Genomic DNA, 18,941 nt, shown 5'->3' with positions numbered 1-18,941 from the left:
AATATGAAAAGTAAATGTACTTAGTTACTGTTATGTTGATGAATTACTGCAGCTGGAAGACCCCACCGTTACCTCGGCTTCAGCTCCTGGGCTGCTTACCCCACCATTACATACCAGTAGTTAGGAAACACAGACACAGTCAGTATTGCAAACTGTTTATTTGTAGTAAATGAAAAGTGTGCATTTCATTCAGTGAGTGGGGAGAAAGAGGACAGGGGGGTCGGAGACAGTCGATGTCTTTGGTCCATACTCTGGTGGAGATGTCAATGAATTGGTGGGAGACAAGAAAAAGGCACTTGAGTTTACAGTTGTCTCAGAAAAGTTGTCTGGAGGACACATGGTCTACTGAAGGAAGGAATGAACTAGATGTTTAACCTCCATTATGCCTACTATGAATATCACATACAAAATGCCCCATGTGAGCACAAAATTATATAGCTACATAAATGTATATACATTCAGGAATCAGAAAATAAAGTAGGGTGGGATCAAGAAGAAGAATACGTGAAGCATTGGATTTATCCCTTTGGAATTCGTTACAGGCTGCGGGGAAAACAAAAACAGGACATCATTATCTTTGGTGAAAACCTAATATCACTACAGTCTGGAATGTAAAAGAAAAGAAAGGTGGATAAAGTGAGGCAGACCAACTACTCTGTGTGAGTCATGATTGAACGAGTCCAGCACCTCCAGGGCAGACTGGAGATATGTGGAATAAAAGCTGATGCGTCATCCGTCCTACAGCTTTGAATTCAAACTGCAGCCCCCAAAACACCAGTCAATAAAAGTCTTCATCACCTCTGAAAGAATACGAAGAAAAGTTTTTTTTCTTGTCAAAGTAAGATTTCTAGTCGAATTGGCTCATTACTAAAAGGAACTGAACGTATATCACAAAATATACTTTTGCTTTTAGTCAAAACATATGTCATTACAGCATAATTGACCAAAGACTACAAAAAAGGTTCATGCTCTTCCCTCCGCAACATTAACCCGCATAATGACGCAAATAAAAACAAAAGCTTAACGATGAAGAAAAATCTCCCTTTAAATCAGAAAACCACAAAGCAACTAAAAATATGTCTTCCAAAAGACTGCTCGAGGGAAGACGACACACGAAGTAAATGCAGCAACCGGTCTTATCCTCCCGCCTCGCAGCTCCACAGACTGCATGGAGACAACTACATGATGATAAGAGGTGAGAACTCACCAGGGGTCCCTGTCCCTTAAATAAGAGACCACTGCGAGAAAACTCATTGAAAGCAGGCCGTGTCAAAACATCAGCATTGAGGTATTCACCAGCTGTGGCCACGACGATGAGACTTCACCTCAACAGCCTCAATGCATCTCGGCAGCCAGAGAGAACAAATCAATACAACCTTCCAATGCATGCATCGGTTTCTACATTCACAGGGGATAAAGTGAAAATATATTAAAAAAGGGGGACGAAAAGATCTTATTCTCACGCATATATTTAAAGACCGCACGCCCGCTCTACAAGTACCATCTCTAGAAAGGCAAACGTGAAGTCTCTCTGTGGCTAAAGGCAAGCGTGTCTAGAATATGCCACCCGAGTGCAGAACACATGGAGAACCGGTGCGTGTGGAAGAAAATTCTTCTGAATAAATGTCAAGGACTAAATATAGAACAGCAAGTGAACAGTTTCCTTTATTGTGGTCGTCGTCATCACAAGGGCGATGAGTCCTTTGTTTCAAAATAAGACAGCAAGCCAACACCCGCACAGCCCCGTCGGCCAATGGGAGGCGGTGCTTCGGCATCTGAGCCACTATGGAATGGAACAGCCCGACATTTTGGGAAATGTGCATATTAATTTTCTTGCCAAGAGTTGGATGATAAGTTTGATCTGACTCTCATGTCAGTACGTTAAATATGAAGCTACAGTGACCAGCGTAGCTTTTCATCACGACTGGAAACAAAGGCCACAGCTAGCGCTGCTCTGCCTGGCACACACAACCAGAACGACAAGTTCACACTGACGTTATTCTACTAAATATGGAAACAAGATGGAAAGTGTTAATGAGTGAAATGTGGGTGTTGTGACATTAGGCATGTCCTAATCATAGTTTCAAACTGCTTCAGTGCCTAGCTAAACTCACTGGTGATAGTTTCAGATTAGTCTTCAAATATGAAACTGATATCCATCTTGTTATTAAACTCTTGGAAAGAAATCAAATTAGTCATTTCTCAAATGTCAAACTATTGCTTCTCGAGGGCCTCCTCTGTGTTCAGAGTTACTCTCAAACACGTCGACTCCCGAGTGTGAACAAGTTCCTTATGGTTTATAGCAGCCGTACAAAAAGCTCTGGATTACAGTTTGATGGGTGGAATTATTCTTACCGCGTAAAGATTAACGGTAGTCTGTAGCGTTGATTGCACGTCTCCCCTCCGAATGACAACAACCTGTTACTGCTAGATCTACTTTTGCACTTCCACTACCCTTTCCATTGTGAAGGCATTGAAATGGTTCTGGTGACAACAAAACAAAAATCGGAGGTTCAAATCAGAGAGCTGACATGAACCACGCAAAAACAGAAATAGCACGAAGAGTTTAACTTCAATAGTGCACGAATTGTTGCAGGTAATCACGTCAGTCTCTGGCAGATTTGCTGCAAAAAGATCTGCGACAGACCGACAGTCGCATAGCGATGAGATCTCTCAGAGGGCCTGAAGATAGAAGCCGTTACCATAACCAGGAGGGGAGGAAAGCAAAAGGAAGAACGAATATAGAACAGTGAGAGCTCTTGAAGTTTGAATTGATAGATTTTAGAGAGGTGTCATTACAGCTCAACTGGCGGAAATATGTAAACTTGTATTCTATTCTTCATTGAAAGGAGTTAGTAGAGGGGAGACTAGTGGGGGTATGGGGAGGCCATGGGGAGGAGAGTGGTTAGTAGGTGGGTTTGATTAAGCACAGGATTTCCAGTCAAGGGCAGGGCGTCCGCGGAGGCCTCTGGGGCAGCCCGTTATTAGAGGGTCGGTCTTGGTTGTTGGAGGTGGTGGAGGAATGGTTCGGACCTCTTGAGCTGCGCGAAGGCTGGGACGGACCAGAAGGGCCACCGTCACTCTGGTAGCGGTGGTTAGCACGGCCGGCATTTCTCTCATTGTAGGAACTGCCGTTATACCTCTGACCGCCTGAGTAATAGCCTTGTCCCTGGAAAGTACGCCTGTTGCCTTGGAAAATCTGAGAATTGGATCATCAAAATGTTGAATTATTTACATTGCTAAAGTCCACATCTTTATTCGTCTGAATGAAAACACAACTGCTTCCTCAGCTGACCTGTTTGTTTGGTGGAGGGCGGTGTTCATTGGGCGGGCTTCGGGTCTGGGTGGGAGGAGGAGTTTCCAGCTGGCTTGGGCCGGCGACAGAAGAGGACGTGGAGCTACAACGGGACCGATTTGAGTAGCTTGTACGCGGATGGTAAACTGTAAAAGAAACCACACAGCAGTCAGTACAACATGGGACCGTCTCTTGAAGGAAGATTCCTCATTTCAAAACCCAGAAAATCTCTATTTTAGCAGTGTAAACTGGGCCCTTTAAAACCCAAATAGTCCGGCAACTTTTGTCTCAGCAACGTGGGGAAATCTTTGGTCTTCAATCAAAAACGAGCTCATACTGTGGACCACCTCCAACGGTCGTGTGCAAACTGTACCGACGCATTGGGACATGCAACGAACTAGGATAGGACGGGTGGGACTGAAAAGAGATCATTCATAATAATTGTGTGAACAATATATATAGAGATGGTTTAAATAATTTTAGAGGCCAACAATTAACAGATTGCTGCAAAAAAAATCATTTTAATTGAAATTCCTCGTAGAAGTTTGACATGTTAAGCTTGATCCACCAACAACACCATTTTACAGTTTAAATTCTTAGAATATTCTTCTGTTTTGGTGGGAAACCCTTTAATCACTAAATCATTTCAAGAATAAAAATCAAACAGTTTTGCAGACAGAAAATGTGCCCTATGTGCTTTGTTCTGTATTCATAGCCTTGGCTTTGTCCAATGCCTCAGAGTATTCACCGTCGCACACATATTGGCCAATTATGACATGTAATAATTGGTTTATTAGCCACTGTGAGTGTCCTTCCAGTCTGCTGACAAGCAGCTGTAATTATAGATATGACCTCATAAAATACTGAAACTTTGAACACAAAGTAAAAAGATTAAAATGTTACCGCACCTGACCCAAACCCGGAGATGCTGGTCTTCAGCGGTTCAAGATCAAATGTAAATCTCACAGCTCTCCCGAGGTCTTCATCATATTTACGCTCGCTCACAAAGTGCTGAGAACAAAAATAAAGAGGCAACAGATTATAATTATCATCAGCATGGTCCAAAATGCTAAATGTTATTTGTCATTTAAATTATTCGTTTAGTTTGTGTTACACCTTGGAGAAGACAACACAGGCTTTCAACAGGAGCTCAACAATTAATTGATTAATTATTCCATCGAGGCTGTGTACTAAGGAAGACAGGAGAGGCCAAACTGGAGCAGCAGCATTGTTGAAGCACCTTGATGTCTGCACGCAGTTCAGTCAACTGCTCCTCGGACATGGATGCCGACTTGTCCGTCAGCCTTCTGAGCTCCTCCGCTTTCTTCTGCCGGGTGTTCAAATTGGCCACTGAAACAAAATCAATGTGATCGTTACCAGATATGATATGTTTATTTTGCCCAAGAGAGTGAATACCTTCAGGTTTTGGACTTTGTTGTCACATACAAGAAAATCAGCCAATGGAGAAGCTGGAATTGGAGAATATTTGGTATTATGCTTAAACGGTGATTTAAAGGATTACATCGATTATCAGTAGAGCTGCAGATTATTAAAATGATAGAAATCATAATAATGTTAAAGTTCTCAAAGTCCGTTTCTGTACAACGGATATTCCCAGCAGTCCCAGTAAGTTTCGGTTTTCTGTAAGAACTCAGCTGTCATTTGATATGACGAGTACAAAGTACAGCTGACTTGGAGAAAAAGACATTTTCAAAGCGAGATAGCGTGTACACTGCTATTATAACACCTGGAATCTCTGGGCACTAAAGCGTCATTGGGTCCAGTCAGATGTCTGAGACACTAGAGGTTTGAATGGTCTTTCATGCTTTTAGGTTTGTCCTCTTTACAAATAGATGTTATTCTGTATGAAGGTTTTTATTTGTTATAAATGGAGAACAAAAAAACTGTAAAATGGTTCAACTAGACTGAGAATTGAAATGTCAGAAAGAGAGAAGGTACCTGTGAGCAGTTCAATAGGAATAGAATAAAACAGCAGTCATTGGCTACAGAAACTGGGGGCGTAACATCAAAATGTGTGCATGTTTGAATCGGAGCTGCTTCCTGTCTCAGTGTCCAATGCACAACAATATAGTCGGCAGCAAGAAGGAATATAAAGGTGTGTGTACGGTTAGTGTACGGACTGACATCATTTTAAACCTCAATGTTTTTCTGGCCTGGAAAACAAAATGGAAAACAAAATCCAAGTTCCAACAGTATTACCAATTTAGTGTTTATCTAAATTACCAAATGTCTGGTTCCAGCTTCTTTAATTTAAGGATGTTACATTTCATGAGGGTAAACTGAATATGTTTTGGTCTGTTGCTCTTACTAAAGGACACAATAGTGGGCTTCACAACGTTTTTTCTACGTGATGGCATTATATAGAGCAATCGATTACCTGGAGTAACAACAGATTCCTCAATTAAAGCTAAAACAATTAATCCAAAGTTAAATCAACAATGTTGATAAGTTGTTCAAATGTTTTCTTTAATCTTTTCTTTCTTGTATTGTAATTCGTACAAAACAATATAAAGACGTCTTCTTGGTCTTAAGGAAGTCAGTGTTGGCAGATGAACTCTGAGATATAGCAATACTACAGTATAGAAATACTCAAAATAATATATATATATATATAGTGAATTAAAATTGATGCATTACCGTGTTCATAACTTTAATGTAATGCTGGCAATGGTGGGGCTAATTTAAATAACATACTGATTAATAGTTTGATAATTTCCCCGTGAATCATTCAAGTTGTATCTAAACCTAAAATACAACTACATTTGTTTGTTGACAATATGTTGTACTATTTATAACAAGCAAATGTACTCATAAATAAAGTTGTCAAATAAGTGCCTTCAAAAGGACAATATTTGGAGTATAAAACAGCAAAAAAGATGCACTGCAGTGCTTGAGTGAATGTATTACCGTTCACCACCTTTTTTCTGACACTTATTTGAGAAACTAATTGGCTGATTAATCGATAATTAAAAGACAAATTTAGCTGCAGCCCTTAAACACAAGTACCTCCAGCATGGATCAATAAGGACTGAACTGTCCTCTTCAATACATCTTTTTGGGGATCGACTTGTTGCTGATTGTACGACATAAATCTGAGGTTATAAAGTAAACCATCAGCTAAACACAAGGAGGAGATTATTAGAAGGCACATTGAGGAAACATGGCTTTTGTAATGTCGAAGAAATACTAGTTTCTTTGCTTTCCTCTCAATCCCCAAATCACCTTGCACAAAGACAGCATTGAGTCGCTCGACACCCGACACTATTCACTTTTTCCAGGCTTGGAACACACAACACTACACTGATTGGCCAGAATAAGAGAGAATGGCCTACTTGTGCAAGTATGCAGTCTTGCTCTGTCATGTTACACACACACACACACACACACACACACACAGAGAGAGAGAGACAGACCCCCCCCCCCCCACCCCCGAGGGCTCTTCATTATATGTGAAGAATACTAACAGCTCCCAGGTGGGATGTATGAAGCAGGGCTTTCGTTCAGCCTACAATAGAAAAAATACAAAATACTTACTGGCTTCTGCTTTCACTTTGTCCATTTCTCCCATGAGAGTCACTTCTCTGTCCATTAAACTAGAAAAAAAGAGAGGAGCAGGAGGAGTTATATTTCTTTCCTTATACTTTACTAAAGAGGCACCGAGATAATTAATGAATTCTAATAAACATTCAAAAGAGAGAGGCAGCAAATGGAAATACAGCAGTGGCCGAATGATAATGCAGAACAGCAAATGCAATACAATGCAACAGTTGATCATTAATACATGAAAGGAGGTTCTACACAGTGTTATTATCAAATGATACATCATGACACTGAGGTTAGTATTTGTTTATAGTAGCACAATCTAATGCCTCCTCAGCTACTAAGACACAAAAAGCTGAAGGAGAAAGTTGATTTAAACTAGGCCAAGAAAACTGTGTGGACAATTGTTGATTCTCGGATGCATCGCTTGTGGACATGAAGACTCTGCATCGATGCGAAGATACAGTTTGAGTCCCGTTTGTGTTTTGTGTGATTTACTGCAGCGCTCCTTCCTCTCCGTTCTTCATCGAGGGCGGAGCTTACACTGTTAAAGATGTTGGGTTCACTGAAACCAAGTAAGAGTAGAAGAACTCGGAGTAAGTAAAAGTCCACTGGAATAGAGGCTCGTAATGTAAACCAGCACATGTCGCATAAAGCAACAGTGTTGTAGATAAAGTAATCTGTTTATACAGGAGAATATGAGAGTGCATAATTTAAAACAACAAGAGTAGTCTTCATAGGAAGCCTTCTACACAGAAGGGGAGTCCTTATGCGTCATCTTGTCAAAGAGAGATTTCCATGTCTTTATTATTATAAAACAGGTCAAAGAGCAATATAAACACTGTGCAAGTAATAACACACTCATCTGTGGAGCCATAAACAACCCGTATTCAGAAAATGTGCCTTGAAACAAGCAGTCAGGATCTCTATACAATATTTAGCCTATTTGGCCGTTGTAAATGTAAACAGGATCAGCCGACAGGAAGTAAAAAAGAAATGTGCTGAAATGGAGCATTTCAGACATGGATTGAATAAAGGTATATTCAGACTGATAGTTTAATAAAAATGAAGAGTTTTTGAACATTAAAGCAAGTATTTGGGGTTTCTTGAACATGTTTACAAGTAGAAACCTGGACATTAGCAACATATGTCAGCAGCTGGATGACATAACAAGCCGTCACTCTACTTTCAGTAGTTTCAAACTTGTTCAGAGAGCTTTGCTGGCTATTTTTGCCAAACATTTCGATTCAAGATTCTTGAGCTGATCATTTGCGGCTTGAGCAAGACGAACACGGCTGCATGAAGTAGCCGGACGCTCTTGTGGCCTTTCCCTCCACATCAAGCAGTTTTTGGCCAGGATACAATGGATGAGGGCATGGATTGTGATTGGACGCGCATCATTTAATGGTTCCAAGTAAAAGACATTAATACTCCATCGTTTCAGTTTTTACGTTATTGTGATCCTCTTACTAAAAAGGCTTTAAATCAAGGTTTGAAGAGAAGAAAAGTAGAATTATTCATGAGCAGAATGTAACTAAGCACATAGACTTCACCCTCCTGTTACCTTTGGGTCAATTTGACCCCATTCAATGTTTAATGTCGGTGTTCTTTCGGGTCAATTTGACCGCAGGCTGTTTTTCACTGTCAAACATATAAGAAATAACTTTTTTATATATTTAAAAGGCTATTTAGGTAGTCAACAAACAAACATAAAGTACCTCACACTTAAACTTGGAAAACAATATTAATTCTAATAATTTTCTGGAGGTTTTAATTGCTGGGGTCAAATTGACCCCACGGGTAAAATATGTCAGTAAATATAAAGATAACAGGAGGGTTAAACATTGAATGGGGTCAAATTGACCCTAAGGTCAAGTACTGCAACGCTTCTTTCAACTCCACCACATTTCAGAGGGAAATATTGTATTTTTAACTTACTTAACTATATAAAACTATCATGAGTATATGAAATTCAACTTATTGTTTTACAGTCAATTAAACCACCCAACAGTACAAACTAATGTTGGACCGACCGCAAGTACATTTTCTTATTTCTATACTCGCATACTTTCAGAAAAGTACATTTGAGTGTTTGTTTTAAATTGTGGTATTATAGTATTTTTAAAATGTCTTAGTAGTCCACTTCAATTAATTTTAACATTGCAGGATTGTCAGAGCGGCAGTCATTTTATGTGTACAATGCAAACATCTGGGACCAACTCATTCTATATCCGGGGTCAATGCAGTGCTGAGCGCCATTTTCTTTTGAACTCGTCAAATGGACACAGCAAATAGTTTAATGTCTGTTCTACTCTCATTCTATTTTTATGATGGCACCCCTTTACGCAACAATCGGCCAGGTGTCCTGGACTCAAATGGTGCAGGATTTGACCTCCATCCTCAGGCGCTTCTCTTTACAACTACGTCTATCGCGTCTTGCGTGTCCAAACAAGTGCAACACCACAAATGCCTTTGAGGAGAGACACACCCTTGAATGGGGAATCAGGAACACACAAACCACAGATGTATTATGGGAACTGGTACGGGTCCTGTTAATGGTACCACATTCTTCTTCGACAGACCCATGCAGCTGACTGAGGAAATGTTATAGATCAAATTCTGATAATACGAATACGATAATAATGAATTCAGGAACTTGGAAGTCTCTTCCACGCATTTCTGTTTGCGTTTTTAAGTAATCAGGACCGCCGCGATTAAGGTTTCTGCACCATTGATAAGTACCACCCATGAAGAAGGAACTTGTTCCATCATACAATAACTACATTCTTTAAAAAGGCTTTTGGTACCCTGGAAAAGCTCCAGCAATGGAAAAGTAGCCCTCACCGGGTTTTGTTACACCTCACTTTGCAACATGCTCAAATATCACATTAAGATTAAACTACAGCCAAGACCAGAGGCATGAAGAAACGTGCTCACCAGCTCAGGAGCTCGGCAAACGTCTGCTTCATCTTCTTGATTGAGGAGTCCATCTCCTCCTTCACCACTATCCTGTAGCGAGTCAGTGAGGCGGTGCATCTCTGCAGGTCCTTCACAGAGCGGTCAATGTTGGGAGCTGAGAGGTAAACATTGATTTAGGCACATGTTGAAGAAGAGCTATAAGACACAGTGTCCCAGATTAGGTTTTACCTGTGCCTTGGTAACACACCATACCGTATGATATTCAAAAATAGCACATGCAGGACCAGAACATTGAAGAGGTATTTGGTGTCTTACCCATCTTCTTGACTCCCGATGATCCTTGCTCATCATTGGTGGGTGGAAATGAGGAAGTGGGTTGATTGGAATTTGTGTCTAGCCTGTGTCGGTTCCTGTTGTTTCTCCGACCCTGGTGATTTCTTCCGCCTTGCTTTAAGGGGGGGCTTGGAGCACTACCTTGAATTTCTGCTTCTGCACCTGTGAGAGGAAGGGATGACTTTACAACGAGTAAAGTACCTATTTCCAAACTAACTTTCCCACAAAAAAAATGCTTGATAGGGACGAGTCAAATTAGTCCACAAGTTGTTCAGAGTATTTGGCTCTTTAGAATGTGTCTCTTTAGAAAGAAGTGCAAGTATAAATATGTTTGACAATTCAAAAAGAGGAGAAAGTGGTGAGATTTGATACGATCATTTCTAGAAATAAATTGTCAATAACAAATGATTCAGCCATTCCTATTTTTGCCTTCTTCATTTATCAGAGCTGTGATTACCGGTGGTTTCTGATGTAGCGGGCTCAGAGTCCAGCTCAGCTGCATCCAAGGAGGCAGAGTCCAAGTGTTCACTTAGAGAATCAAGCGACTCTCCATCCATGACTGATCCGTTGGCATGAAAGCCGTTCACCTCGTCCTTGCCCTCCTCAAGCAGCGCGGCCTCGGGTGGAGCAGGCTCTGCTGGCGCCTCTGGCTGAGGCTTGGGCTTCTTTTTCTTCTTGGGCTGAACAAGGAGATATCAATGTCAAACCTGTTTGTTCAAATTCTCTTTGCTCATGATCTCGATCTTAAATCAGATCTGTGAGTCAGAACAATTTCAGTGCACACAGGGAAAGAAAGATAGAGCTGAAATAAAAGTGTTGGCATTCAGATTCAGATCCCACTGAGTCCACAGTTTACAATGAATGAAGAGCACTTACACACATGCAGCCATTTCTTTTAGATAGAGCGGTCATGATTACGCTCACTCAACAAAGACACGCTCAAGATGCAGGCTTTCAGGTTCTCACCTTCTTTTTGCCAGTAACATTCCACTGCTTCAGGATCTCAACTGCACTGCCTGTGGTGTAAAGCAAACAACAATTATGACGACAGTGCCAAAAATAGCTCAATATCTGAATGCACTGAGCACAGAGCAGTGTGACTTATGTGTGACAACCTTTTTGTTGTGTAATGAAACCTGCAAAACTAAAAAGGCATGCAAATGTCACTCCGCCTTCTGTATGCAAAGAATGCCATGCATGAAAAACTCTGAAGGTCTGGCACAACCAATGTGGGCGCCATGCCAGGTCTGACTTTAATGCAGTAAACTAACAAGGTAGTGCTGGAAAGTATCATTTTTTCTTCATGTAGTATAATTATCACGGTTTTCAAGACCTAATAATTGTTCCAACTGTTGTTCTGTGTGTTAGGATGCTGCACCTGATATGTAGAGTGGTGAATAGGTATCTCATAATGTTACGGTGTTCGGTTGCTGATGCTTTTGGTCTGGTTGTTAGTGGATCGGTTTCATGGGGAAGTAATTATTTATAAAAAAGGCTTTGAGGCCCATAATTTCACATAGCGGTGACGTCTTCATACCTTCTAAGAAAGCTTGAACGGCCTTGTCAACACAGTTCTCGAAATGCTGCAAAACCAGTACAATCTCATTGTTACTTTTGTTCGGGACAACGGCGCGGACGGCACTGATCTGCAACACAAGAAAAGGCGCAACGGTATTAAACAAACAGATTTTAATTTCAAAAAGTTCAAGATGATTCAACATTTTGTGTAAATTCACAATGAAGACATTTGACTTTTAAACAACATTTGGCTTAAAGGAACAGCCGTTCGCTTAAAAAAAAATTCTATGACAACATAAAACTACTCTAATCACCGTTGTATAATAGACTAACAACGGCCATTTGCTTTTTATTATCCGTTTGGGATACTGTCTGTGGGTTAGACATCAGCACCAAATGGAGGTGCTTACCCTCAGACTCTGTATGGATGAGCTGGTCATCGCTCAATCTGACAGCAAGAAGACGATCCATGGGCGTCAATACGCATTCTGGGAAAACCACAAAACTCACCAACAGCATTCAGTGTCTGGCAGACTGATCTGCTCTCACAAATGGGCTTTTCGGTCCGCGTCATAATGTCGGTATGACATAACTCTCAGAATCAATAAGTCACAGCCAAAACAAGCGTTCTCTACATTTCTGACAGGTCACCAGTGCATCTTTGAAAAGGTCAAAGATTTTCAACAAGAAGCACTTGGAGCGTTTTCAAACAAAAAAAGACGTAGCTCAGGAAAAGAAAAGAAGCTTTTCTCTGGGCGGCTGCATCCGTCTCTCCTCATTAAGAACAATTGAAAAAGACACCAGTGCTCAGAGAAAAAAACAAAAACTTCATGAGCACAGGCCGTTTGTAGTTTATGTGAATCATATTTTTGGAGCTCCCCGACAAAATCCAGAGAACAGAGGAAAATCGGCAGTGGCTCAGCACTGTGGTGTTTGAATCCTCGCGTGTTTGAATACTATATTTAAACACATGAGCCTCTGGTGCATTGCTGACATATTACAGATATCTAGCAGGATAAATATCTGGACCTCTTGGTGAGTCTCTTATAGAGTGTAAGAGCCATGTTATATAACTATATAATATATAACTTTTTTAAATATATTTTTGTTTTCATGGAATAAACTAATGCAACTACGAGCCTCTTCATTTGGATAGCTGAGTATGGAAAGCATCGCATGCAGGTGAGATGGACATGGTAGTCCACATGAGTCGGGGACCTTTACATCCTGGAAGAAGTGGCGAAGAAGGACGGTAAAACAAGCTGCCACGATAGGGAGCGACAGCCAATGAGAGCGGGGGAAGCGGGTTGAGGGGACACTTGGAGATGGGTCGCCTGACTCTGCCGTAAACATCACAGATTAACAGTTTTTAAAAGGATAGGGCTCGTCATGAGTTTCCATAATGGTGTTCCTTTTTCAGGTGATTTCTGATCAGCAATATATTGAACATCAAAATACCTGCGACTATCAAATGGACTCCCATTAGACAAGATTATGTCTAAAACTATGCATTTTTCCTTGAGCGATACTTAACTCTTGCTCCGACAACTTCCCTCTTGGGTTTATTGTTGCCAAAACTGCTGTGCAGAGGGCAGAACTAATACAACTGAATATTGAGGCTGAGGGGCGAAGCCACCACCACAGAATGGAAATGGTTGACTTTTTAGAAGAGATTAGAATTCATTAATATGTAATTTTTTTTTACAGTTCCAGTAATGCGCACCGTGTTTACTTCTTACCTTCTCCTTCATCCTGTCAGCTGTTCCTCCCTGGGACATGGCCATGTTTGACCGAGTGTCAAACACCACACCCGACGGGTCTGGAACAAAATCACAAAAAAACAAACTCCATTGTCTGTTCAGGCCTTGAATCCTATTAGCAATTCATTGTCGAGCATCATTTGCAAAACAATCAACCACCAGGCATCTTAAGAAATTCCCTGGAAAGAGTCGTCAGCTACCGTTTATAAATGATGTTATCATGACAGATTTGTGCTTTGGGGGCTACTTGTCTTCAAAAGCAAATACAAAGTTGAAACTTGCAATGCCATTTTTATCTACAATCTATTAATTTGTAACATAAGTCAATCAATGAAGTTGAATTATCAAACAAAAGAAAATACATTTGTTTAATGTAGGCATATTGGTCTAACTTTGGCTACCAGCAGAAGCAGCACGCACAGGTGAAAATAAAAATAAACTCTTCTGTGCCTAAAATATGTTGATGATCTGATATGAAGCCGTATTAACCAACGATGGCTTCCAAAAACACATTGTGCAAGACAAGCAACCTCAGGGGGGTTTCTTTCATCAAGTATAATAAGCGTGTATGATAAATAAATATATTTTCTAACAGAGGTCTGAGGACAATTCTTTTTTAAACTACTAAACAAACGCTGATAGCGGTGTATGAAATGTCAGGGGAAAGTCTAAAGTTAATCGATGGCCATTCAAAAACAAGAGCGAAAAAATGCTGGCAGAGCATTCTGGAAAAAAATGCCACGTAAACGGCGTTTTCCCTGATATGAAAGTAGGTTAATGTTAGTTTAACTCTCCACGGCATTATCAGCACCCGATACCGATAGTAACTGAACTAGCTAGATTTCATTTTGTGACAATGTGTACGATATATTCAATACAATGTTTATATAACTATACACATTACATACTGTTATAATACAGGTAGATGCAATCAAGCATTCTGATTGGTTGAGAGTGACGAGGTGTACTATATTCAGCCATAATGTCCTACAGCTGTTTACATTTATCTGAGCTTTACATATCAGTGTGCACTTACAATAACAATCACGGTTGATTTTGCGTGACCGTTAGTTGTCAGTTCAAGCTTCACAGTTACCAAACATATTTCGTGTCAACTTTGATATTTTGGGGGAATTACTTTAAATGAGTGTTTAGCCGAAGAGGAGACTTCAGGAGGACGTCATGCTACCAGAGATAAGAAAGAAAGTGAGACCTATGAAATGTTGCGCAACGAAAAAAACACTGTCAGCCAAACGAAGTGGGCAATGAACTGCTTCACCTCGTGCGAAGAGAAACCAGTAACTAGACCTGAAGATCAGAAGGTCTGAATGAAATACTGCGGGGTGATTTCTATGGCACTGTGCGCAATGGAAAGGGAGACCACTGCGGGATCATCAGTTACGTCTGAACGTTGAGTCGGTGCTGGTGTTTGATGAAGCGCGTTCATGTCCACAAACAATGTTTTTGTTGGCGTTGTAAAAACCCGTTGACGTCAGGGACACGACAAAATAAAGTTCGGTAAAGTTGGAAAGATATTCACAGATTCGGACTGTTGCTATGCAAGACAAAACAGCCGGGGACTATTTTCTCTCGGCTACTGAAACGCGTTACACAACGTTTGGTGGCGACAACTATTTTATGCTGAAAGGCAGCATAATTATTACTTACTATTGATAATGTTGCACGCAACCGTATTATAAAAGCAATAAAGGTGCTCGAGGTAGGACTTTATCGTCAATAATGTACTTTTTAAGGGTTTGCCGGCCCAACGCGCATTGAAGTGGACATTATTGACGACAAAGTACTGCCTCTCGCACCTTATTGCTTAATAAAGTAGTGCAGTCTGTTAGACTACACTTGTCATGTTAGGACTAAATTAATTATGTTTATTCATTATTTTATCTTAAACTATGATTTACCTAACATAAACATTCTTTAACTAAATGCTGCAGTCATTTATAAAACAAATGACATATTGCATGTGTGTGATTGTACTAACATATTTATTAACATACATTTTTATTTTGGTAATGTCTTAAAAAGGTTAATACATACCCCTCTGGTTTTTCCTTGCCATGTTGTCTCACAGAAATATTCAGGCCACACTTGGTTAGGTACTTCCTCAAGACTGTAATAACACTTCAAATATGCTTAAGATGGTGTTCAAATAAAGGCTGCAAGAGTTGTCAATTTCACTTTGTTTTTCTTGTGAGAGAAGATGCCAACAACGTTTCTCCACCGAGTTGATCCAAATCTGTGGGAGATGGGGCGTGAGAGAGAGAAACAAAACTGAAAACGATTTTGCCCCATGGACTCGAAAGGAAAACAGAAACAATTCAAAGAAACTGTCACAATACTGGATGAACCAGAAATGCAGATACCAAAAATCTACTTGTGTAACATCTGAAAATATGAATGCAAATGAAATCCATTTCCTCTATAAATGAAAAACAGTTTTCAATAAGTTATTGTCTTTCTGGCAGAGCATTCTTGAAAAAATCTGTAGTTAATATTGTCTTTGGCAGAAAAAACGGCATTTAGTTTGGGGGAGGGGAGGATGTTAGCAGGACTATAGAGAAACACATCTTTGGATGGTAGTTCGTTTTTCTCTCAGTTCTCTGCAGGAGTGGTGGGTGATAATGCCGTAAAGGCTACACCTAACGGGGTAAATAATATAAACCATCGCCTTCTCTGGAGCCGATGATGGAAGTGAACCTTCTTATATGGGCTTGTATTGTTATGTTACCACTGTACAGCACTTTGGCCAACTTTTGTTCTCATTAAATGTGCTTTATAAACTTAACATAAACTTGAGCCATTTTGCCTCCTTGTCATCTCTGTTGAGAGTTGCACAAGCACAGGAACGATAGGTACCCACTAAGTGCAGTTTGCTTAAAAATACCTCAACCAGAAAGCCAACAATCAGGATTCAATTGTTGATAGGTCAGCTGTTAACCAACTTTTAGGTTTCCTTTTCCGACTCAGGTTTCCTAAAAAGTGAAACTTACAAGCTGTACAAACCCACACCCTGCTGATTAGGTAGGATTTGACATGTCACACAGTCCTGTTACACAACACCTCTACCTACGTCAAACGAAGTAAAAGCACAATCAACAAGTGACACTGCAGCAGGGGCTCGTGCAAAACACTAGGATGCATTATGTTTATCAAGTGGGATGGTGTGTGAGTGTTCAAGAGGCTGCCAAGTGCACGCAGCACTCGAATAAAAAAATGTGAGGTTGGCAAAAAAGGTGGATATGTGTGAAAACAGAGGGTCTTCTGTCACAGTTAGAGCTGCAACAATTACTTGACCAACTGTCTGAAAAAATTAACAAATTATTACGACAATCGATTGATCATTACAGTTATGTTAATGCCAAAATGACAGAAAATGCCGTTTTTAGTTGTTCTCTGTTACATATCAATGTGAAAATCTTTGGGTTTTGGACTGACAAAACAAGATATTTAAAGACATCAGCTTGGACTATGAAACTGGGATGGACATTTTATAAACCTAACAATTCATCTGGAGTTTAATTGCATCTCTAGTCATAGTAACATAAAGTCAATCTCAAACAAGTCTTCAGTTTTCATTGAAGGTCTAATATGCCATTACATTACACACATTTATATAGTTAAAGATAATCATATAGTCATCCCCGTCATTGCTCGACGCAGTTTAGCTACCATCTTGAAAAATATAAGGTTAATTCAAAGTCCGTGCAATTTGTCAAAGCCTCGGGGTGGCTGTAAAAACATTTCCAGATATTCCTGGTTTCCTGCAATCACAGCAACAACCACACACAATCCAACCAAAGGCCAACTTAATATTAACATTAACTAATAATGTTACACATCCTTGTGAAACATGACTTATTCAATCAGCACATATTTAGCAGCCTTCCATCTGAGCGTCGCACGAGAGGGTTCACGTAACGTTTTTAGGCTGAAGTCCGGCGGTTCCGTTCACGTTAGCTTGCTAACATCCCCTCAGGTCTGTGTGATTAGCTGCTGTCTGCGCTGATAACCTCCGTGATGTCCCGTTACATCCTCAACACCAACATAGCTAAATGCACCGTACACCATACACGTCTGTTACATGCACGGACCATTGAACGCATCCGTAGCTAGCACGCAGCTAGCGGACAGCTTTTATTTGTCACCGCTCTGTTGTCACTCACGTTGAAGCTAACAGGACCTCAACGTTAGCTGCTCAACTTTAACGTTAAACAGCGACGCTACGAATAAAGCTTCGTGCATTAGATGCGTGATTAGCTCAATGTGTTAGTATAAACATATTACTTAATACGTACGTGGTGTTGTCAAGAAAACTGAACAGTAGGTTCTGAAAACAGGCTCCCACTGACTCCAGCGCCAGCCGTCTGTAATGCCAAGTAGTCTGCTGTGGGCAATGGTTTACTCCACTAGACTCCGTCGGGGTTGCCAGGTTAGCTTAAAAAAACCTCCCTTTCTAACATGCAGTTTTAAAAACTCGAGGGTTTCCAAGTCCATTGATATACAAAAGCTTCGCATATGAAAAGACCAAGAAAATAATTGATACAATCTAGATACAAATAACTAATTAATTGGTGTGTTGTCTGTATTATTGCTGACCTTGCAACATATGGCCCATCTAGGATTGTAGACGTTACTTTACCCTCCAGTACAATATTCTTACTTAATTGCACAAAAGGGTACACGTCTTTCTTTTGTGGATGAAAAAAAACTGGGTGACAAATACCTATTTTGTGGCGTTATTTAAGTGGCGTTAGTTGTTCTCTGATTTTAGAACTAGGATCGAGAAACTGGGTTCACAGATTTCTACTTCTGTGTCTCAGGTCTTAGACATAGTTTTTTTATATCCCCAGTGCAGCGGCAAGCTCACGTTTAGTACAATAGTTTAGTATTGTACATAACCCAATGCAAGAAATGTTCCTGAACATTTTAGGGATAAACTGCATGTGTTATAGGACTTAAGAGACGAAGAAAAACAAGATTGGTCTAAATCTATACAGCAGACACCAGAACATTCTGGGTGACTTAAATCCACATAGGCTAATGGGTTTAGACAAACATAGGTCTGTATATAAAGTACATATGCTATCATATATGATACCATTAGTTTATTATTTCTTATATATTAATTTAAACGCAGCATTCTACTTTTGTAATTGGCTAGAGTGGAGTTTAATTATATATTTTATAATATAGGATATATTAAATGTGCGAGCAGTACTTTTATATTCTTGCTGGTTAGTTTAATTAATTAAAGCATCATGTTTAAAAGCTCTGTGTGTTTTGTATGTAAACATCTTAATTTCAAAATAACTAAAACTAAGATGCACGATATTCTCCTCCGAATTACAGTACAAAATACGCCACGTTAATAGTACATTCCAGGGCGATGCCCGCTTCAACAAGCTGTAACATTACATTGTGTACAAACCTGGCAACCCATCCACGTCGTCATTTCCGAAGTTGAAGAAAAGGGTTCGCACGTTTTGCTTCCTCTTTGCGCCCGATTAAACTTACACACGCGTATACACGCACGCACA

The 18,941-nt window shown here is 40.2% G+C and overlaps 1 protein-coding gene across 2 annotated transcripts; it reads right to left on the bottom strand.

Moving 5' to 3' along the window:
- Positions 1 to 139: 139 nt before the first annotated feature.
- Positions 140 to 18,923, bottom strand: spats2 (spermatogenesis associated serine rich 2). 2 transcript variants are annotated; one of them, XM_056422157.1, is made up of 13 exons: positions 18,833 to 18,923; positions 15,442 to 15,640; positions 13,366 to 13,445; positions 11,646 to 11,754; positions 11,075 to 11,124; positions 10,566 to 10,788; positions 10,091 to 10,270; positions 9,794 to 9,929; positions 6,851 to 6,909; positions 4,536 to 4,645; positions 4,204 to 4,306; positions 3,296 to 3,441; positions 140 to 3,199 (listed from the first exon to the last, which is right to left on the bottom strand). In XM_056422157.1, exons 2-13 carry the CDS (start codon positions 15,461 to 15,463, stop codon positions 2,942 to 2,944), a joined length of 1,476 nt encoding a protein of 491 aa, XP_056278132.1. In that variant the 5' UTR covers positions 15,464 to 15,640; positions 18,833 to 18,923; the 3' UTR covers positions 140 to 2,941. The 2 variants fall into 2 exon arrangements, with proteins under 2 accessions (XP_056278132.1, XP_056278131.1); XM_056422156.1 differs by lacking the exon at positions 18,833 to 18,923 and adding an exon at positions 17,700 to 17,781.
- Positions 18,924 to 18,941: the final 18 nt, after the last annotated feature.

Source organism: Pseudoliparis swirei, chromosome 9, assembly GCF_029220125.1.
Source record: "Pseudoliparis swirei isolate HS2019 ecotype Mariana Trench chromosome 9, NWPU_hadal_v1, whole genome shotgun sequence".
Taxonomy (NCBI): domain Eukaryota; kingdom Metazoa; phylum Chordata; class Actinopteri; order Perciformes; family Liparidae; genus Pseudoliparis; species Pseudoliparis swirei.
The sequence above is the reverse complement of the archived record's forward strand: the minus strand, read 5'-3'. Positions and strand labels throughout refer to the sequence as shown.